At 36.5% G+C, this 22,371-nt stretch overlaps 6 protein-coding genes across 6 annotated transcripts; 3 read left to right on the top strand and 3 right to left on the bottom strand.

Moving 5' to 3' along the window:
* Nucleotides 1-7,801: 7,801 nt before the first annotated feature.
* INS49_003380 (uncharacterized protein) lies at nt 7,802-8,947 on the top strand (the record flags this gene model as incomplete). Its single annotated transcript, XM_043164174.1, has 4 exons — nt 7,802-7,896; nt 7,973-8,262; nt 8,329-8,543; nt 8,606-8,947. The coding sequence occupies 4 exons, from the start codon at nt 7,802-7,804 to the stop codon at nt 8,945-8,947; spliced, it is 942 nt and encodes a 313-aa protein (XP_043018939.1).
* A 1,757-nt stretch (nt 8,948-10,704) lies between these two features.
* Nucleotides 10,705-10,981, top strand: INS49_003379 (uncharacterized protein; the record flags this gene model as incomplete). Its single annotated transcript, XM_043164173.1, has 2 exons — nt 10,705-10,925; nt 10,975-10,981. The coding sequence occupies 2 exons, from the start codon at nt 10,705-10,707 to the stop codon at nt 10,979-10,981; spliced, it is 228 nt and encodes a 75-aa protein (XP_043018938.1).
* A 1,110-nt stretch (nt 10,982-12,091) lies between these two features.
* On the bottom strand, nt 12,092-16,585 carry INS49_003378 (uncharacterized protein; the record flags this gene model as incomplete). The annotated part of the gene is made up of 3 exons (XM_043164172.1): nt 12,092-13,466; nt 13,523-15,303; nt 15,389-16,585. The coding sequence occupies 3 exons, from the start codon at nt 16,583-16,585 to the stop codon at nt 12,092-12,094; spliced, it is 4,353 nt and encodes a 1,450-aa protein (XP_043018937.1).
* Nucleotides 16,586-17,133: 548 nt separating this feature from the next.
* Nucleotides 17,134-19,071, top strand: INS49_003377 (uncharacterized protein; the record flags this gene model as incomplete). The annotated part of the gene is made up of 1 exon (XM_043164171.1): nt 17,134-19,071. The coding sequence occupies one exon, from the start codon at nt 17,134-17,136 to the stop codon at nt 19,069-19,071; it is 1,938 nt and encodes a 645-aa protein (XP_043018936.1).
* A 260-nt stretch (nt 19,072-19,331) lies between these two features.
* INS49_003376 (uncharacterized protein) lies at nt 19,332-20,069 on the bottom strand (the record flags this gene model as incomplete). Its single annotated transcript, XM_043164170.1, has 2 exons — nt 19,332-19,897; nt 19,955-20,069. 2 exons carry the CDS (start codon nt 20,067-20,069, stop codon nt 19,332-19,334), a joined length of 681 nt encoding a protein of 226 aa, XP_043018935.1.
* Nucleotides 20,070-20,982: 913 nt separating this feature from the next.
* Nucleotides 20,983-21,309, bottom strand: INS49_003375 (uncharacterized protein; the record flags this gene model as incomplete). The annotated part of the gene is made up of 1 exon (XM_043164169.1): nt 20,983-21,309. The coding sequence occupies one exon, from the start codon at nt 21,307-21,309 to the stop codon at nt 20,983-20,985; it is 327 nt and encodes a 108-aa protein (XP_043018934.1).
* Between the last annotated feature and the right edge of the window lie 1,062 nt (nt 21,310-22,371).

Below are 22,371 nucleotides of genomic sequence, written 5' to 3'. Positions count from 1 at the left end.
TTAAGGATATATATAAGTTCCCTTAAAGTATTTACTTTCTAAATATAAATACCCTTAACTTAAAAAGTTTTTTTAATAATGCATAATAAGTTTTTATTAACTTATATAAATATTAACTTAATCCAGCCATAAAAGTCCTTAATAAATGCCTTATATACCTTATTATTTAATATATATACCATAGCTTAAATTCAACCCTAAATATAAATATCTAAGTATTATTTACTATTAAAAAATCCTAAAGAATTTATTTATATTAAGGAATTAAGTATTTCAATAATGCTTTTAAGTATAGAAATATAGTTTATTATAATTAATATTAATAAACCATTTTAATCAATAATATTGCTTATTATATTTACTATCTTATTATTTTAATAAAGTAATAATAAAAATATATTTAATTTAGGAAAAAAAGTAGTGAAAAGGGGAAATAGGTAATATTAAGGGAAAAATAAAGAAGTTAAAAATTACTTTTATAACTTAGCTATTAAGAAATAAATTAATTCCTTTCTTTATATTTATTTATATAATAAAATATAAGTAAATATATTATTAATAAAAATAAATATTAATTTAATTCTTCTAATTATAACTATTAAATTTAAAAGTTATTATTAATATTGCTTAAGGCATAATAAATATATATATATTAAAGATAGGGGAGTTTACCATAATTTTTTATTATAATAACTACCTTTTTATATATTAAGTATTATTATTATTATAAACTATGCCATGCAAATTTATAATATTAATAATATTAATTAATATAATTAAAAGATTATCTCTTTAAGCCTTATTAATTTATAATTACCCTTATAACTATTAATTAATATTAGCTAGGTTATATATTATAATATAATGTTTAATTAATATAGTAGTTAATTATTATTAATTATAAAAGGAAGGAAGGAAGAAGGCCTAACTATATTAGCTATTTTATATGCAGCGCTAGGGCTGCTGCCTACTAAGTATCCTAACGGGCCAAAGCTGCCTAATTCCAAACAGTCCTTTATATAAACAACACCCATTATTCCCATAAATTTATAATATTTTTAATTAATATTACATAATATTTATAAAGTTTAAATTTATTATTTTAATTTTAAATTTATATTATTATTATATTTTAAGTATAATTTTTAATAAGAAATTTAAAATAAATTTAAAGCTTAATAATATATTAATATATAATTAAAATAATATTTTATTTAAATATTAAAAGCATAAAAGGTACTTTAAAATTAAAAAATAATTTTAAGGTATTTATAATATTATTATAAGTTTAATTATACTTAACTCTTTTTTATAATAAGTTAAAAATAAATATAAGCTTTAATTAAAGCTTTAAGTTAATATATAAAATAATTTAATAATATTTAATATAAAAATAAAAGAAAAAATAAAATTAATAAATAATTAACTTATAATTAACTTTTTATTTTTTTTATTATTAATTAAAAATATATAAAATTAAAATTATGCTTAAGCTAAATTATTAATAAAAATAAGCTATTTAAATAATAAGGAATAGGTTTTGCTAAACCCTTTTAAGGATAACTTAAGGAAGAGCTTTAATGCAATAAAAAGAGAAGATAAGAATAAAAGGGAATTAGAAAAAGGGAAAAGATAAATATTTTAAAAATTCTTAAAAATAAAAAAAGCTTAATTAAAGTATTAAATATATAAGAAAAGAAAAGAGTTAATTTCTTAAAAGAATATTTAAAATAAGCATAAAAGCTAGCTTTTTATAGCTAGCTGAAATTTAGAATAATACCATTTCTTACGTAATTCCCTGCACCCGCTAATAATATTTTTTAAATAAAGATAATTATTATAGCTAGCTAATTTATTTTAAAAAATAAATATAATTAAATTTATTTTTAAGGAATTTTATTAAATATAAAAGCATTATTAATATTTATAGCTAAATATAAGCAATTTCTTATATTATAATAAAAAAACTTAAAGTATTAAATTAATATAATTATTATAAAAAAAGCTAAAGTTAAATTTAATAATAGGATAATTATTAATTTACTTAATATAATTAAAGTTTTTATCTTAATTAATTATATTAATTTTTATATTATTTAAATATAAATCTTATTTTTGCTTTACTTAGTAAATATAAATAAGCTTTAAATATATTATAATAATATTATAAATAAAATAATTTTTTTTAATAATATAATTATTATATTAATATTTAAAAAATAAGGTTATTTATAATTTTTCTTAAATTAAATTATTAATGCTATATATTGTCTTTTAAAAATAAAAATAAGGAAATTTTATTATTACTTTAAATACTTATTAATAAATTAATTATATTAAATGCTTAAAAAGGCTGGTAATTTAAGTATTAATAAATAAGTAATAGTAAAGATTAAGAAGATATATTATTATTATTAAATAAATAAATTTATATTTAAGCGTTTTAAGTTTATATTATGCAATAATTATAAATTTAATTATAAAATCTTAATTAATATAATATACTTAAGTAAATATTTAATTCTTTATGTTATAAACTAAGTTATTGCTTTTTAAGGAGTGAAATTCTTAAACTTTATATTTATAAAGATTATATAATAAATATTATAAATGCTTTAAATTAATATATATTAAGGATTATTAAATATTATTAAATATAATATAAGAATAAACTTTATATCCTTAGAATTTTATTTAAAGGCATAAATAATGAAAATTAAATGCAAATAAATCCTTATAAAGATATATTAATTAATTAAGAAAGTTAAGAAATATTATTAAGCCCTTAAATAAGCATATAAAATTTTATATATTAAACTATATAATAATATAAATAATAATGCTATTTTATAAATAGTTATAAAAGCTATTAATAATATTATTAAATTAAATAAGTTAATTTCTATGCTTTTAATTTTTAACTCTTATTTATAAATATTATATAAGTTATTATTATTATTATTAATATAAAAGTAAGCAAAGGCTATTTTAAAAGCTATAAAGATATTATAAAAAATTATAATTAAATAATAAATGCAAAATATATTAAATATTAAGGTTAAACTTATTTTTAGCATAAAATATTTATTATAATATAAAGTTTATATATAAAGAGAAAAAAAAAGATAAAAGGGTTTATATAAGGTTATTGCTATAAATAGCCATAATATAACCTTAAATATATTAAATAAAGTTATAATATTTAAATTAATAATTATTTAATTATATTATTAAAATAATAATAAAAAAATGCAACCCTTATAAGTAAAAAACCTAGTTATAAAATCTTAAATATAATTTATTATATAATTATTATTATTATTAAAAATAAAAAATTATATTATTATATTATATATCTTAAAGAAAGAAAATAAAAATTATAACTTAATAATTAAATTAAGATAAAATAAAATTATTATAATATTAAGCTTATTATTTAAAGAGTTTAATAAAATGGAAATTAATAACCTTATTATTAAAAATATTTTTTAAATTAAGAAATGATTAATAAAGTAATATAATAAATATTATTTTTTTAAGTCCTGCATAATATAAAAAATAAAAGGTAAAATTATAAAACCTTATAAAAAATCTTAATTTATTATTTAAGGTTATAATAATAATAAAAAAAAGTTAATTTTAATATAAAGCTTAATTATTTAAAGAATAAGCTAATAAATAATTCTTATATTTACCTTTTTATTAATTTAAGTAAAAGGTATAATTTTTATACTTTAAGATATTACTTAAACCTATTCTTAAGTAAAGTTAAAATTATATAAAATAATCCTTGCAAAGCTATTAAAAAAATTAAAAAATAAATATTCTTTAAATATAATTATTTATATTATTTAATTCTTATATAGCATAATAAAATTTAGTATTTATTAATTTAATATATATTAAAAATATTATTAATAAAAGCTTAAGATAAATTACTTTATATATAATTCTTACTTAATAATTATAAAGCCTATATAATTTTTTAAAATAATAAGTATATAAATAAATAATATATTAATTTTATTTATATTAAAATTTTAAAATAAAGAGGAAATTAAAATAAAAGTTATAAAATTATAAGAAAAATTAAAATAAAAGTTAATATTTAAAAACTTAATAAATTATAATAAGGGTTATATAATTATAAATATTATTAACTTAATTATTACTTAATAAAAGGAATAAGTTAATAAACTTATCTTTATTAATATAATAATTAAAGATATTTCTTAAAGATACCTTAAATAAAGAGCTTATAAAGTATATATAGCTTTAATTTATTAATTAAAAGCTTTATATAATCTTTTAATAATTATATAAATATAAAACTTAAAAATAGGAAATTATAAAAGCTTAAATATATAATTATTATAATAAATAAATAACGTTATATAAGGAATTAAATATATATCTTTTAATTTTAAAATAATAAAACTTTTTATATTTATAAATAAATTATTTATAAATAATTAAGACTTAATATTTTAATTTAAATATATTATTATTTTTATAAATAAAATTTATAAAGAAATTAAAAGATTTATAATAATAAGTAATATTTTTTATTAATTATTAATAAAGTATAAATATATTATTTAAAGCATATTAATAAGTAAAATTTATAATATAATAAATAAAGTAAATATTAAAATCTTTTTAGCTATAATAATTAAAATAATTATAAAATAACTTTTATTATTAAATATATTTTTAATTATTTATATAAACTTATATAATTTATATAAATACCTTATAAAGCTAAGAATAATAAAGGAAAAATGCTTTATAATTAATATTATATTATTATAAAAGTTATATAAAATAAAAGAAATTATTAAAATAAGGTAAATAAATAAAAAAGATAACTTTATTAATATAATAATAAAATTAACTTTAAATATTATATTATAAAAGCTTATTAATAATAATAAGCTTTATATATAGATAAATAGGTTAATTAAGAAACTTAAAGTAGCCCCTTTTTATTAAGAAAGGAGCAACTTGCTGCTAGCACCTTTTCCTTTTAATTTTATTATTATTAATTATAAAACCTTATATCTTTTAAACTTAAATTTTTAATATAAATTTTAACCTTTTATATTTTAATTAAAACCTTTTTAATACCTTATTATATATAAAGATAATTTTATAATTATTAATATTATTAATAATTATTATTTTAAAATTAACTTTATTATTATTATTATTATTTATTATTATTTATTAATAATAATATTAAAATTAATTTTTATTTAATTTATTTTTAACTTATTAACTTTTCTTATAATTAAAAAATAAATTAATAATTATTATATAATAATTATAAAGTTTTGCATTATAAATATTTATTTTAATTATTAAATCTTTATAAAATCTTTTTCTTTTTATTATAATAAAGAATATTAATAATAATTTGCAAAAGTTATTTAATATTTTTACTAATATGCCTTATAAGAATAATAATAATAAGCAAAATTATTTAATAAATATTATATTTATTACTTATATTAAAAATATATTTAATATAATTATTGCTATAGCTATTATTAATATAATTAATATTAAAGGTAGCCTTATTATAACCCTTAAATAAAATTAAGATTTCCTTATAAATATTATAATTATAACCTTAATTAATAAAATAAATATTATAATTATATTTTTAATAAGTAATAAAATAAAAATTAAAATTATTATTAACGTTATAAAAAGGGTTAAAATTGCTTTAATTAATAAAGATAAAGATAAGCTTATTAATTTTATTAATTTTTATAATAAGGTTATTATTAATAATGCTTATTTAATAAATATTAATAAAGACATTAATAATAATAATTTTTATTTACTTATTTATTTATTAAATATTAATAAGAATATTAATAATAATAACTTTTATTTATTTAATATTAATAATAATTTAATTAATATTAATAATAAAAATAATTAAAATTAAGTTAATAAAATCTTAATAAAGATTATAAAAATTACCTTTAACTTTACTTTTATATTAAGCATTAAAAAAAATAAGCTGCTTATTAAGATTAATTCTTACAAAATTATTAAAATTAATAAATTAAAAGTTATAATTATAACTTAAGTTAAAATATTTTTCTTAAATAATGCTATTATAATAGCTATTATTTAAATTATTAATAACTTTTAATATTAAGATAAGTAAATATCTTTTAATAATATAATTAAAAAGCTATATATTTATATTAAAAGTATTAAAACTTTTAATATAAAATTATATAATATCCTTAATAATAAGAATTATTAATATAATTATTATTTTAAATGCTAAATTATTATAATCTTTATAATAAATAACTTAATAAAAATTTTAATTTTAAATATTTTTTATATATATTAAATTAAAAAGATTTAATTATTAAAGAATTAAATTATTATATTAATTTAAATTTAAAATTTTTTATATTAAATTATTAATAAATATATATAAAGCTTATATATAAAGAGATTTATTAAGAAATATATATTATTACTTAAGTAATTTAAGCAAAAAATAATTATTAAGAAAATTAAAAAGAATAATAAAAAGTGAAAAAAGAATTTAATAAATAATTAAGCTATTTATAATACTTAATTTTAAGAAAATAAAAAGTAATTAAAAAAGATTAATTTAAAATAATATTAAATATATTTTAATAATAAAAATAAAAATAAAAATAATAATATTTATATTATAAAAATATATAATAAAAATAAATATAAGCTAAAAAGTTTAATATTAACTTTATAAGCATTAATTTTCCTTATAAAAAAGAAATTTAAAATTAAGGCTTTTATATAAAAGTTAATAATCTTTATAAAAATATAATTTTAAAAATTAAGTATTAAGAATAATAAGTATAATATTTAAGAAATAATATAATAATAAAGATTATAAGTTTAAAGAATAATATAATAATAAAGGTTATTAAAACTTACTTTAAAACTTATAAGTTATAATTTTAAGCTTTTTTAATAATGCTTTCTTATAATAAAGATTATATATATATAATATATAATGAATTATAATTTTAAATTAATTATAATAAGGATTATATATATTTATTAAAAAAAGAGAAAAATTATAAGTATTAATAAGTATAATTTTTATACTTAAAAGGCTATTTTAGTTATCCCCTTTAAGGCACATAGTTTCTTAGAACTTAGATAGAATAACACCAATATATGATTGCTTCCCATACGATTATCATACGTACGAGAGACCTACCAACAGCATTCATGACTGGTGTCAAGGCAGATTGCGAGGCTGGCATTGATCGAGTCATGGAGGGAAAGTTGGACTTCCAGTCAAGATAGCCGCCCACGGAGTAGGCGGCGTAGTATCAAGACCCATTTGTGCGGCATAGATTTAGTGTTGGTTGAAGAGGTAGGCAGCATCGAGCACGAGTCGCTTCCTGACTGGACAGCTGCTACTGTAGCTGCGAGCGGGTACGGCTTTGAGGGCAATATCTTACGTATAGTTTATCCAAAGATAGAGATGTTGGTCATGCTTTGCTTGCCAGGGCTGGCTCATAGATATTCTACTTGGTACAGCAGGTTTGGCGATCTAGCAGGCTACACAGTGGCAATAACAGCATTGACCGAATGTACACTGTACCGCCCTTACTGTGCCGCCACCCTTGTAAACAGCTTGGCCCCAGCTCCCTCCCATCTTTCCCGCCGAAAGGACATTTCTGACCTGGCGACATTGCCTCTCCTCATCTTCAGCCTTCACCTTCAATGGTCTTTTGAATTGAACGATCACTTTGCCACTGCTTTTCCCTCCATGGCGACTCTCTTCCATACCGAGCAGGTGCTCATCGGGCAAGTTGGCAAATACAAGATCGTGAAGCAGTTGCAGAAAGCAGTTTGGCTTGCCAGGTACCCGCCATTCTCCCCGTCTCATAACGATCGGACGCTTATCTTTAGGACGCTTTACTGATGAGCGCCCTTGCAGAAATCAGGTTCACAAAGATGTCATTGTAAAGAGTGTGCAGGATCATCCCCGTGTAGCCAACGAGCGTGATGTGCTCAAGATCTTTACACCGCGGTCCAAGCATATCCGACCGTTGCTGGATGAGATAGTAGATCCTGCGGAACCCACGACAATCGTTCTCAGTCACTTGCAATCGACGCTCCTACAAGCTTCAGTTCGGCAGAAGCTGAATCGCACAGAGCTTAAATATGTATGCCGTGGCGTTCTGGAGGCTTTGGCGGTGATGCACAGCGAAGGTTATGTACATGCAGGTGAGTGCCCGCGACGGCAACGCAGCACACCTATCTTTGCTAACTTTAATGGACGCATTATGCCAGACGTGAAAGCCGACAATATACTTGTCAACGAGAAACCCGATCAGACCAATCGCTTCACCGATGTACAGCTAGCCGACATGGGCAACTCGTATCCGGAGGCTCACGAATACGCTTTGGAAGGCCAGCCTATTGGTGCGCCAATGTGGTCTAGTCCTGAAGTTCTTATGCACTTGCCTTGGGACACAAAGACGGACATTTGGTCTTTCGGAACACTGGTAAGTCCGGCCTCAAGCCCATGGAGTGGCATGCCACTAGGTACAATCTAACTTCTGTGCAGTTAATCAGTCTCATCTACGGCCGTGATTTCAACATTTTTGACCCTCAAGATGTTCCCACTGACCCGCTCGACGATTACAAATTTGCCGTCCTGCGGAGACAGGTCGAGATATTCGGCCCTTTCCCTGTCAAATACCAGGAAATAGCAAACGAGGATGTGATGGAGCTCATTGTCTGGATGCTGGAGAACTTAAAGGAGAGCAGAACCCCTTTTCAGAATGTTGCGGATGGTGAGATTAGCCGAAAGGACAAGGATTTCATCAGCTGGATTATGCGGCTTGATCCTCGAGACAGGCCAACAGCCGCAGCCATTTTGTCACACGGGTGGTGGCACGGGGAGTGAGGAAGGCATGATCCCTTGGCAGGTACTTGGCAGCCCCCAAATGCTGCGGCCGTGTAGGTCCTCTGATCCTTCCAATCGGCTGGCGGCTTTAATTTGTATCGAAGTATGCGAATTATCTTTTGCAGTAAGGATTTGACTGCACTGAGCTCTCTGAAGTAGGCTGTAGACAGGGTCTGTGCATAGACTGTGACTGTCTTCGTTCTCTCAACAGTAGTGCTCCAGCAAATGCAAGACAACTCCAAATCCCGAGGTCGAAAGATTACCCAAATATTTCACTTTACATGGGCCAAAGAGCTTTAGCGGCGGCTCTGACCCTGTGCTTGAAATCCAAATCTTTGGGATCCGCACACCTTGTCCAGCGTTAGAAAACGGCCGGCATATGTCCGGAAGCTGCAGAATTACTGCTTGCTGCGAGGTCACAGATCATTGGACCCATTAGGCTGAAAGATTTGATCTGTTCGACCGTGCAGCAAGCTGATCACTTCAAACCCTGGAATCCTCGTTTCGAATCACTCTGGACTTGACGAGCCAAATTACTAGGCTTATTCTGGCAGCATACCAAGGCCGTTGTATTTTCGAGCCTGATTCTTGTGTAACAGCCACGTGCGAGAAGATTGCTCGGCATAATAATGACGTGAGATAGACTCCAAATATGTGCCATCCGAGCAGCATCGGTGAGACAAAATCGCTCATCTGAGGCACCATATTTATTTCCTGTCTTCTCTTTTGTTCCACCACAGCTTGAAATTATCACATCCTCTCTGTGCCCAGATCCCTAATACCTCTTTCTTCTCATCCCTTCATTAAAAAAATATCTCAACCCTTCCCTCGCATCTCCACAGTCCGCTTTTCAACAATGGCAAGCAAGACGTCCAATCTCCTCATGATATTCCTTCTAATACTCGCTACCTCTGTGGGGGCGCGAAAATTCCACAGTCGGGATGCCTACGTTCGTGGGGAGATTGCCTTTTGTGAAGGAAATGTTTCGGCCCAAACTCCTGTCACAGACGGAAGCCAATGCCAACCAATGCTGAAATGCATCCTAAACAATGCTGACCAGGCGACGCAAGCTCGCTGGAGTGCAGGAGCTTCCATCCTGGCCTTTATCCCTGCCACTGCGGCATTGATGAGCAACAGTATCGACGATGTGGTCCTGGTCTCTGAGGAAAGCGGACTCCTTGCGCTGGCACTATGTCTCTGCTCCTTCACGGCCTTCCTACCCAGGTTTGGAGGGGAGCGGAATCGCCATGAGTCAACGGCATCAATTAAAGAGGAACTAAGACATCGCATCAAGCAGGCCTGTACGAGGCGAGATTCAGCCCCAAACAGACGACATTTACGGTGGTCACATCGTGATGTCCTTGGAGCCATCATCGCACTTCTTGTGGCATGCTGTGGGTTGATATGGTACCCCACCGTGATGATCCTCAGAAATGGCGTGGTAGTTTTCTCTTGTGAACCCCAAGTTCATATTCCGATCTGTGAGTGAGAATGTTTCTTTTTTGACCATCTTTTGTATCTTTGGGTATGAATTGAGAATTATACTTTTTGTTTCAGGGTTGGGCTTGGTTCAGCTGCTGGGACTGTCCAACGTATTGCTCAAGAGCGTGTGCATCCAAGTCGAGAGGATCTCATTATTCCAAATAACGACTCCGACTGCCTCCCAATTTAACACTCATGCTGCATCACAGTCCAGGCCACGGACGGTTGTCTTACGATGTCGAAAGGAGGGCATACTACCGCAAGCCATTCGAGCAATGACTTCTCTCGTCAGTATTGCTCTTTACGCTTACGCCACCGCCGTGCTAGGTGGCATGATGATGTTTCCAGCTTCGGATGCCGTCAGGGCAATGGTCATGTTTGCGGTCAATACTGGGCTGGGCCGCATTATAGGCAGCTACGCAATCTCGCAGGACCACTATTGGAGGACAACCGTAGTTGTAGATGTTGTGCGCTGGCAGATGGACGAGCTCCGAACGTACGTTAGGGCAGAAGTACGAAATGCGGCAGCTGGCAGTAGGCCATAGTATGTAGGATTGGGATGTTTGCAAATTTAATTGAGAAACGACCTAAGCTAGTTTACTTAAGCTTCAACAGTCATAATATATTCAAATTTGTATTGCAACACTTTCGAAGCTATATTCGCTTATAAGAAGCTCAATACACTCGTTATAATATGGCAGTGGCGAGACTGGCTTCGTGCGGTGGTGTCCGCAGGGTACAAATACCTCTTCCCATATACTCATTTACAAGTTTCTAGCCAATTAATGTTTCTTCTTGCATTCTAAGCAGACCTCCATTCGAGATATCGCAACCATGTCTTGCCGTAGTACGGTAGAGCTCGTATAAAGTGTGCTTTCTACTGCCCCTTGGCACAGGCGAATCCTTGGATTTGCAGACAGCACATGCCTGCCTCACTCGTGACTGTTTTTATAATATGCTTAGCTAAAATTCTTAATCGAGGTTTATCTATTGAATTTATTACAAATGTAAACTTATTTAATTTTCCTTCGTTATTGCAATTCTTATTTTTGAAATGTAAGATTAAGTTTCCTACCAGGGGGAGGGGGGTTTTTTATCAACATCGCATCAGTATATCAATGGAATAATAACATAATAATGACATGCAATCAAGGTTCTAACATGCTTTTTTTATATATACATTGCATTATTTACACATCACTAATATATAGTCATTCCTAATATGCTATGACATAATGTTAACTCTTAACATAGAGGTAAAAAAAAACCTCTTTTTTTTCTCATCCCCAACCCAACTACTTATTTACTCTTTACTAGCTTAACTATTTACTATAAAAGGATTTATAAAACTATAGAAATAACTAAAAATAAAACTAGGTTTGGTATTAATAAGGTTTAAACCAAAGCTTTTAATATAGATTTACGGTGATATTAGCTAACATTAGCTAATATAAAGTCAATATTAACATAAAGTCAATATAAATATAATTTAAAGCCTTAATATAATTTCCTTTTAATAATATTGCAATAGCCTTTTATTAGCATTTTACTAAAATTACGAAATTTCAATTAAATGTTAAAATATAAGTGCATTGCGTAACCCAGTCAGAAACCCCCCTCCCCCCTGGTAGGTGAGTTAGTTTAAACTTGAAAGAAGCTAACCTATGCATGTGCCATGAAGTGAAATACCAATACTACGACACCTTCAATCCCTGCTATAATGAGCGGTAATAGGAATGTAAAGTCTGTGCAAGTTGATCCCAATCCGCCGTTCTCCACGAAGTAATGGCAAGAACGTATGGGCCGCCATCTATGTCTAACCACAATGTATGGCAACCCGACATGGTGAAACAGGAAAACGACCGAGAACAAACCAATCCAGAAGCTCTGAGCTCCCACCGAGGAATCAGTCGCCACCTTTTTGAGCAGCCAAAAATGGGGAACAAAATATGACAACAGGGTCCAGAGCCACGCGAACCCAAACTTCTGCCCGACAGACATGTCCTGCCAAACACTCCGAGTGGAGTAGACAAGGACAAGAGGTAAGACGAGAGCGTACAGCAAGGTATGAAGGATGAACGCCCAAGCTCGCACAGCCCTGCCGGCAGCGGATGTGGCCCTCGTGGCGCTCGAAAACGGAGACACACGGCCGCCGCGCTCACGAAGTATTGTAGCCGCCTCAGCCATCTTGCGACTGTACAGCTTTGCCGCCTGAGACCTGCGGGCATCCGTGTACGCCTGGTAAATCTCTCGGTGGGTCTCAAGATGAGGCCCCTGAAATGCCGGCGGTCCGAACATGCTGTGCAGTTCAGTCAGCGCATCTAGCCGCTCTGGCTGTCTGGCGAGGATGCTACGGGTCCATGCCTCCCAGTTATCCCTCTTGAGCGCGTGCTGCAGCGGCGTATCGAGGCAGTGTCTCCAGGACCCGTTGACCTCCCAGCCCCTGTCCAATAATTCCACCAGCGCCTCGGTGTTCGACGAGTCTATCGCCATCTTGAGGTACTTTGCCGAAAGAGAATGGCCACTGGCGATTTGAGTGTCGATGACGCTCCACAATGCTTTCCGTTCCGGGTCGTTCCGCAAGATGTTCCCCGAGAGTAAAGCGTTGTACTCTCCTGGATCTAATGGACACCTTCGCCATTCGGGTTCTCCCTTCTCCTCAAGAGTGGCTGTATGATGCCCTCTGAAACGATGGAAGCGCCACCATGACTGGAGTCTCTTCCATTGACTTCGTATTGGAAAGCCCCGTCCGAGCGATCTCTGAGAGAGCATATGCTTCATTACGAACTGGCACTGCTCGTATGTGCCAGTTGACAGGACTGCGTCCGTGACCGTCTTGATGCCGAAGTCTTCGAATTCAGGAAGGAAGCTAGAATGTGGTGGGACTGAAAGTTCCCACCAGCAGCGGCTGTTCAAAAGCCTGGGATACTTCTTTATCAAGATATCCGCGGCTTTGAGATCGAGATTGTGTACGGCATGGATGAACAAAGCCGGGTATATAAGATTCTGATTTCTGACCTCGTCGATAATTCTAGACCTGTGTTCATATCAGCTGGGCAATGCATACGCGACGGTATGACGGTGCGGGCTTACAGAAAATATGTGTCTTGATGGCGGGCTTCGATTGCAACCTTGAGTAAGTACCCGATGATTTCTCGACTATGGGTGTGGCCGTCGGGGAGAGGGACTCTTCTATCCCTGCCTACGAGCAGCCGATAGATTAAAACCCACCAGGTGGGGCGGTCAAAGCATTCGCCAATCTGGCAGGGATATTCAAACCAGTCCTGGAGAAAAGAGGCATCGTCGCGAAGTAATCGGTTGAAGATATCCCGGAGGCCAAACCGGATGGATGTTTCAAGGGGCCCATCGCCTAGACCATTCCCGCACACCACCCATTCCGGAGTTTTCGGCTGCGACTCCTTCGCTCGATTCAAAAGAGAGCTGACCGCATCCAAACTGCCCCCGGCAGATGCCTCTCTCAACATTTTCGTTTCCAGAGAAAGTCCCGGAATGCGGCTCGATTGATTCGTGGTCGAGGCCGTAGCTGTGAGGAAGTCGAGTGTGCGCTCAAGAACATCAGCATAGTTGCTCCCGTACATGATCGCACGGAAGAAGTCCTCTGGAAGGTCCATCGCCGATACTGCCACACTGCTGAACGGAACTTGGTACAGCCGAAGTAGTTTCTGGCCTGCCCAGACCTGAACATTGGCCAGATTGATCGTCTCCGACTTCCTGTGCGTCCGTAGGTGAGCTGTTAGGAGCTCCAAGACGTCGATCCGGAACAGAGATAGGGCAACAGCCAAGATGCGGCGGAACCTAGATCCTATCTCGCAAATGTGGCAGATGGACACTGATGACTTGGAATGAGCGGCCTCTAAGAGGCTGGCGAGAAGAATGGTCTTGTTGTGCAGGATAGAGTTGAGCACCGCACAGCAACGGAGTCCTTGGAAGAAAATAAGCGCCCCGTTGTCTTTGCGCATCGGGAGAGCTTCGCGAAGAAGGTCAATGCCCTTGTCGACCAGCGGCAGAACAAAGCCGACTGCACGTTCCTCCTCAAAGTGGGCCAGGAAATGGAGTGCGGTCTGACAAGACTTGTTGTGTGCAGAGGCATTAATACCTGGGTGAGAAATCAAGTATCTTAAAATCTCAGGTTGTCTGTGATGAGCGGCAAGTAGCATAGGGGTATTGCCCCAGTCATCAACACTGTTGAGCAAACTGGGGTCGCGGGTGATAATGTCTCGAAGTGGGTCCACTGAACCGGCCTCGATAGCGTCCCGTACATGGCTAGGCACTGGCTGTGGTATCGACGGCATCGACTGTACATTTGTGTTACCCACCTCAAAGTATTTCTGGAACAAAGCGTTGGCATCAGGCACCATATCCTCTTTCTGAACTGGGTCGGACTCGTCGGTGGTGCGGACTGCCGACCTTGAAGGCCTCAAGATGTGTTCTTCTTGATCAATGATTGTTGTCTCTTCGTTGTCCTCAGCTTGAGCACCAGATACACTAGTCTCAATTTTCGACCTAGCATTGTTCAATGATTGCTGATCCCCAAAGGTGAGCCCTTGCTTCTTGACGAAAGCTGCTCCATCGCGAGATTGGGCTTTCAGTGCGACAGCTATAGCCTCTTGCAGTGGTTTGAAGAGGTCTTGGGCCGCAGCGACTCCGAGTTCACGAGCAACAGAAAGCCATTTCAACGCGGCATCAAAGTTCCGCGGCACGCCGAACCCCGAAAAGTAACAGATGGTGAGTTCCCAAGCTGCAGCTGGCTTTCTTGGGTCTTCTGACCTCTCGGCTAGGTCCCGGAGCGTGTTCACGATGTGCTCCTTCAACTGATGGCTGCACCTGATAAGGGTATGATATCCAATGATCACCTAATTTACCTAGATTAGAGAGAGGCTCAATACAAGGAGGTGGGAATCAAATCCGCATACCTTTGCTTCAGCATCCAAAGGGTACCGGCATCGCAGGGGACTTGGACATAGGCATTTGATCACTCGTGGCCTGGTTTTCGAGCTTGTAGACTTCAATGACACAAATGCAGTCTTCCAAACTCCGAACCTCGGGGATTAACTGTACAGTCTTATGCAGCATCTGGGCGACGGTACCGACTTCGATATCCGAATCATCGTTGAACTTGTCCTCCTTTTCAATGAGCATCAGCAGTCTGCAAAGAATGCTGCCATCTTCTTTGAAACTTTGCACGTCGTCCATGTCGGTGTAGAATGCACGACCAAGCATGACTGATAGCATGACCAGTCCAAAAGAGTAGTAATCTGTGGCCTTCATCTGAGTGAAAGTCATCTTACTGTGCTTGGTAACCTCAGGGGCGGACCATTGCGGCGTGAAGGCCGGGAGCCTCTCGCCCTTGTCAGCTTCTAGAACAGAGTGGCCGAAGTCCGTGAGCTTTAAGGAAAATGAGTCCCGCGCGTCTTGCCGGGGGAAGACCAGAATGTTCTCGGGCTTGACGTCGCCATGTACGACGCCGCAAGCATGCAGCACGGACAGGCCCTCGGCAATGTCGCGGCAGAAATCTAGCTTAGACTCGAAGCTCATGCTCACAAACTTCCAGTTTTTCCAGAAGTTGTCCAGAGCTCCTTGGGGAGCGAATTCCTCAAGAAGGATGGGACGGGGTATCGTCGCGTCTTCGTCCTCGAAGTCCCAACCTATGCCACGAAGACGGGCAATGTTCGGGTGGGATTTGAGAGATACATGGGATCTGATGCGCAGCTCGGCGATGAAGCTGTTGAGACTGTCGGCTTTGTTCTCGAGAATGCTGTGCCTCGGTCGTTTGATGACGATGCCTTCTGAGTACGGCCAAAAGGCGCCACGGCTCAAGCTGGATGGTGCCGAAAGAGCTACCTGCGCATGCGTCACGAGGCTTGTATGCCCCTTCCCCTGGTAAGTCTCTAGTAATGAAGGATATTGTTTGACAGGCACCAGGTCGTCACTCTGGGCTTGGTATATCTCGCAAGCGAGAGAGATAAATGTGATGAAGTCGGGTGCTGGTCCGTCATTGTCCCGGGATCGCTCGGGAACGGTCGTGAGCCTGGTGAAGTTGGCTCGGGTCTGCGAGACAGCCTGACGAAGATCGTTTAAGTTGACGCTCCCTTGTGGAGTGAGACTCGTCCTGGATTCTGTGAAGCCACGATCCATCACTGCGGTGGCTCGGTGATAGGGTGGAGGTGCCAGGCAAGTACAAGGTTATACAAAATACGCTGCTAAGAGCCTGATGTGAAGGTAAGACCAACGTGGGCCTGAATCGATGACTTTATAATGCCGCTTTCAGCGGCAGACACTCAGTGGCATCAAATCGGTTCGCACAAAGCGGGGTTCAAGCAGGAAGAACGCCTCGTACTGATCACTCGCTCTCATGATGGGGATGGATGCAGGGGAGGGTTCACCTGAGCCAATCGAAGTGCCGCAAGCCACCGTCAGCATTGCACCCGAGCTCTTTTTATACTTGGGTGCCTGCATACAGCTGAATTCGACACTAGTTTCTTATATGTGGCGATTGGGAAAGCCCAGCTGAAAACATTGTCTGATTAGCGCTGACAATCTTCCATTCTAACTTAGGCAAAAAGTCAAAGGCTGTCACCGCAACCACTCACACGCGTCTCGGTGCCTCTGCACATCTCGAGCCCCTTCTTAATCTTGAGGCATTCTCTGGTCATAAGTAATTCCCTACCCCAAGTCTGTGCAGTATGGAGATTCTTGGGGCGGTAGGAGCATCGGTACAGCTGGTCCAGGTTGCCGGCACCTGCTTGTCCATCGTCCAAGAGGTCAGGAGTATCTCGCTCGTCGCTCGAGATCAGAACGCTGCCCACTTTGAACTTCTGGTTCAAGCCCTCAAGTTCGAAAAATGGTGTGCGGCTTTGGGCATTCAGGGGATGCTGAAAAATGCCAAGCAAGGGCAAGATGCTTGCCGTCATTCGATGGAGGACCGACAGACTCGGTTGGGGGAAACCATTAGGTCACAACTACGCTTGGAAAACCCGAAGCTCGAACAACTGACTCTAGAGGCGTTGAAAGACATGAGAGAAAAGTTTGCTGAGACTACCAAGATCATCGCGCAGTACGCGGGAGCGTCAACACCAGCCGAGACACCCACTAATGTTTCATCTATCTCATTGCAGGTGCCCAGGAGTAAGAAGACATCGGTGATTTCCAAGCTTTTGCGCAAGGAACCGAGGCCGTCTCCGTCCAGCACTGATGCGTCGTCTGTGCTAAGCGCCCAATCGCAGCCCAATGCTAAAGGGGGCCCAAACGTGTTGATGAGAACCAAGTGGGTGACCTCAGACAAAAGCCGAGTCGAGGATTTGTTGAAGAGCATTGAGAGGACGAACAACTTGCTGGTCGTCCTTCTCGACCCAGAACATCAAGCACACATAGACCGTCAGACAGATATGACAATCCTCGACCTGGTCGATCGTGACACCCTCGAAGCAACAACAACACGCCCAGACCTTAAAGCGATGGGCAGAATCAAGCGTTGGCAGAAACAAGAACAAAGCGACAACGGGGACGAAGATTTAGCCTCGACATATTCGTCTACAACCATCTCGAGTCCAGCCCCAACACGGGTCCGGACCTACCAAGTTCGGGACTTCAAGAGAGAAAGCCTTCCACACGGCGAATATAGGACCTTGACTTCTTTGGAGGATAAACGGGTCATGGTGGAGTGGAAATACTACAACCAAGATCAGCCAATTCGCCTTGAACGGACTATGCGATTGGGAGGGCTTGTCGGGCTCTTGAACAGGAACGAGGTTTTCCAGAAGTTCATGACGCTTCCTTGCAGGGGTCTCGTCTCGGATTCGATAAACTCCAGGATTGGGCTTGTATTTTCAGTGGAAGACCCCGGCACCAGTCGCTTAAAATCTCTATACGACTGGATCCGGAATACTCCAACCCCGGCTCCACTCGGACAAAGGTTTCAACTCGCCAAGAGCCTCGTCACCGCGATCCACCATCTTCATTCTGTTGATTGGCTTCATAAGTCAATTCGAAGCGAAAACATCGTCTGTTCTTGGGCACACGAGTCCACTTCGAAGCTCAATTATTCGTCTTCGACAGACAAGTCAGCGGCGGTTCAGAACAGCAGCCGCGATGAACAAGATGATGGCCCTGGGGCGGCCAGCGCCAGGGAGACCCGGATTGAAGCACTCCCCCCCTTTCACCTCGTTGGCTGGGATCTGTCCCGGCCGGATCACCCGTTGGAGTTGTCCGAGACGTTGTCAGTGTCTACTGCCGGATTTCAGAACAAGCGAGACGCCATTCTGCTATACAGCCATCCGGAGATGCATGCCCAGTCGAAGCCAGGCAAGAGACCTCGTTACCGTGCCCAGTTCGACATTTACAGCCTCGGCCTGGTGCTTCTGGAGATAGGACTGTGGAGAACAATTGGGGAATTACGTCGGCATTGCAAGGACGACGTGGAATTCAGGGTCAAGCTCGGGACCGAGTATTGTGACAAACTGCTGCCGAAGGTTGGCGAAGTGTATTGGCGTGTTGTACAGCGGTGCTTGAGGAACGAATTCGGCGAGCCCTCAGACCGTAATGATGAGAGTGAAGAATGTTTCTCGTTGCAAGTCGCATTTGAGAAATTTGTGGTGTCTAAACTGGAGAAGTGTTTTGCATAAAACGGACACTTAAACAGAGGTTTTTAAGTCGACCCACCCCTTTGCAGACTACCCACTTCATAGAACTTTGATTTTAAGAAATCTTTTTCTTCTTACAAGCAGAATCATAAAAAGTCAGCTTCAGGTTCAAACGCCTTTCCTAGCCTACAGATCTAACCAACTGACCTTTAAAGTAAAACATGCCAGTAGAGCTCCAGGTGTCTCCGTAGTATCCTTTCCCCGTATTGAATACCAGAACTGGGTTTAAACCTAATACAAATCTAGAGATGCCCATGGTAACCCGTTACACTTGCATCTACATCGCGAGTCTGCCCTTGTGTCTCCAGATCAGAAAGGCTCGACCCAACAGCTTCTTCTGTAGTCCCGAAGTTTCCCACGCGCCTTAAACTAATCGTCATCCTAATGGCCACAAAGACTGAAAACAGAAGGAGAACTCCAGTTTGAAGCCCGATTAGAATAGCTCTCCAGTAGATGTTCCTATCAGCGAACCAAAAAGTCAGGCCGAACAGAAACGCCAGGATCGACCAGTCCAGGAGGATAACAGGCGTCCACAGGAGGCAATAATCCCTCATCAACAGTGAATCGACCGTTTCAAACCAGAAGATGAGCATCGTGGACAGCATTATGGATATGACTGCAGCAATCGCGCAGCTGGTGAATAGGGCCTCGGATGCATGGCAGAGCAAAGTGGAGCTAGGATAGAAATCGTCAAATGACAGAGCACCGACAGAGCTGCCCGCCGTCAACGCCGCCACAATGTTCAATATGGGAAGGGTGTTGAGGAGTCGCTTGAATATGGTCCGGCGTCTGTCGTCAATATATGACACTGATGCGATACTATGATCAGCCAGTCTCAGTGCTCCCTGGCTTATCGTTTACATACTTTGAGAACCGGACTTGGATAAAGATGAATTTGGCACCGGTGGAGGATGCAAAGTGACAGTGTGGCCATCGGCTTGTTTTCGTTGTTTGTGACAGATGCTGCAAACGCCGAGCATCTTGATTGTATGTTTCGGGCCCCTTCTGTGTGTGACTATGATTAAATTGAAGCTGTGATAATCGCACTGTTGTTTAAATGAGTTTCGAGGTAAAGGTTTCATCGGCGAGGACTCTGGAGAAAGAATTGAGTGAGCCCCTTTACGTAAAATAGTTGCGGTGCATGATCGACACGGTGTTTGCTCGTTCGGGGATGCGTCGGTAGGACAGCATATTGGGGGCTTAAGTTCTATTTTTACGGCTTGAAGATAAAATTTCGTTGAGAGACCATCTCCCGACCAATCGGCCTCCACGAAAAGAGAGTCTCTTGTTCCTTGTGTGTACCCAATCTTTTTGCTTCGAGACATTGGGGTCTATTTTACGCGGCATCGCACAACATTAGTGCCTGGGTGGCTGTTCAACGCGGCTTATAGCACACTTGGGGCACATGCAGCGGTGGACAAGCCACGGACTCATCAAAGTGGTGCGTGACTCCAAGCGGATTGCTATTCGGGTCATCTTGTGGCTCGATGCTAATGAATTGGGCTATCACTATTCGCAAACCGACCAAAGGTCTGCGGCTTTTAGGAGTCCACTACCTACGTAGAAAGAAGGTGGAAGAATCGAAAACCATGAAAAAATGTCAAATACTTTTTCACTTGTTTTCCCTTCTTTCCAGGATATGAACTTACCTGTCCTGTATCTCAGTGGGATCATGCGTCAGTAGGCCCGGGTGCACAACAGCAAAGATTCTCACTTAGATGAAACAAGGACTAAAAACGCGGTACAACTCGGAGACCATGATTCATATATATATATAAAAAAAGGCATCAGCAAGGGATATCAATCCGGCCTGCGCAACAGACGGACGACCCATTGGAAAGTAGATATGCAACCATGAGTGGTGGTAATGTTCTCCTGATCTGGCTGGCTTTCTCAAAACTCGATCTCCGGTGTTCTCGACTTATACGCAATGAGTGTCTCGGGGTCTGGCACAAAACGGCTGGCGAACCTGCTCTGCGGCGGTTTGTCCAAAACCTTCCACTCGTAGTTCAACAAGAGCTGGATCATGGCGATTTTGATCTCATTGCTCGCAAAGAATCGTCCCGGGCAGGCAGGCAAACCGTGTCCAAAGCTCAGGAACTCTGGGCTAGTACTCATGAATTGCCACCGATTCTCCTCTCCTGGCTTTTGGCGCATCCTCAAGAAGCGATGGCCGTCAAACTGGTCCGAATCGGTACCGAAGATTTCAGGGTCCCGCATGTGGAATGTAGGCACTGTAATATGTGCCCCCTTCCTACCAGGGGGAGGGGGGGTATTCGTTTAGATGCTGCAAGCAAGTTAATGGGAAAGTAATATAATAGTGATATGCTATTAAGGTTTTGATAATATGTTTTTTTATATGCCTTGCATTATTTATACGTTATTAATATATACTCATTCTTAATATGGTATTAATATTAATATGATATTAATATAATGTTAATATATAATATAGGAGCAAAAAAAAACCTTTTTTTTTCCCTTATCCCTAACCTAACTACTTATTTACTCTTTATTAGCTTAATTATTTATTATAGGAAAATTTATAAAATTATAAAAATATTTAAAAATAAAACTAAGTTTAAAGTTAATAAGGTTTAAACTAAAGCTTTTAATATAAAATTATAATAATATTAGCTAATATAAAGTTAATATTAATATAAAGTTAATATTAACATAATTTAAAGCCTTAATATAATTTGCTTTTAATAGTATTTTAATAATCTTTTACTAGCATTTCGCTGGAATTATAAAATTTCAATTGAATGTTAAAACATAAGTGCATTGCGTGACCCCGTCAGAAACCCCCCTCCCCCCTGGTAGGTTGGGAATAGAAACACCGTCCGATAAAGTGATAGCATTTTCAACTCGTCTGTTCATCATATCTTGCGTCATGTGAGTTAACTTCACTTTTATATAAATCAAAGGATAAAGTCAGATAGGGAGAGAAATGGACTCACTTGGACCTAGGATGTTCAACCGTTGACTTTCTTTCATGCAGCTGTCTAACAGCTTCAACTTGTAGAGACTGGTCTCATTCCATTCTTTGTCCTCCCTGTAGACCGCAATGGCCTCTTCCCGAAGTAGATGGATGTAATGCAGATTTTTGACGAGGTCGTACATAAGAGCAGTTATCACTACAGATGTAGTGTGGATAGCAGCCACAATTAGGAACAGCTGTCCAGAGACGACATGAAGGGACGCCCGGCTCTAACGTCGTCCAGCCAGGAAAGCGAATCCTGCGGCTTCGAGACATCTGGTCGTTCCGCCATCCGAAACTTG

This window comes from Diaporthe citri (genome assembly GCF_014595645.1).
Source record: "Diaporthe citri strain NFHF-8-4 chromosome Unknown scaffold_10, whole genome shotgun sequence".
Lineage (NCBI taxonomy): Eukaryota > Fungi > Ascomycota > Sordariomycetes > Diaporthales > Diaporthaceae > Diaporthe > Diaporthe citri.
Note: the sequence above shows the minus strand (reverse complement) of the source record. Positions and strands in the feature narration are given on the sequence as shown.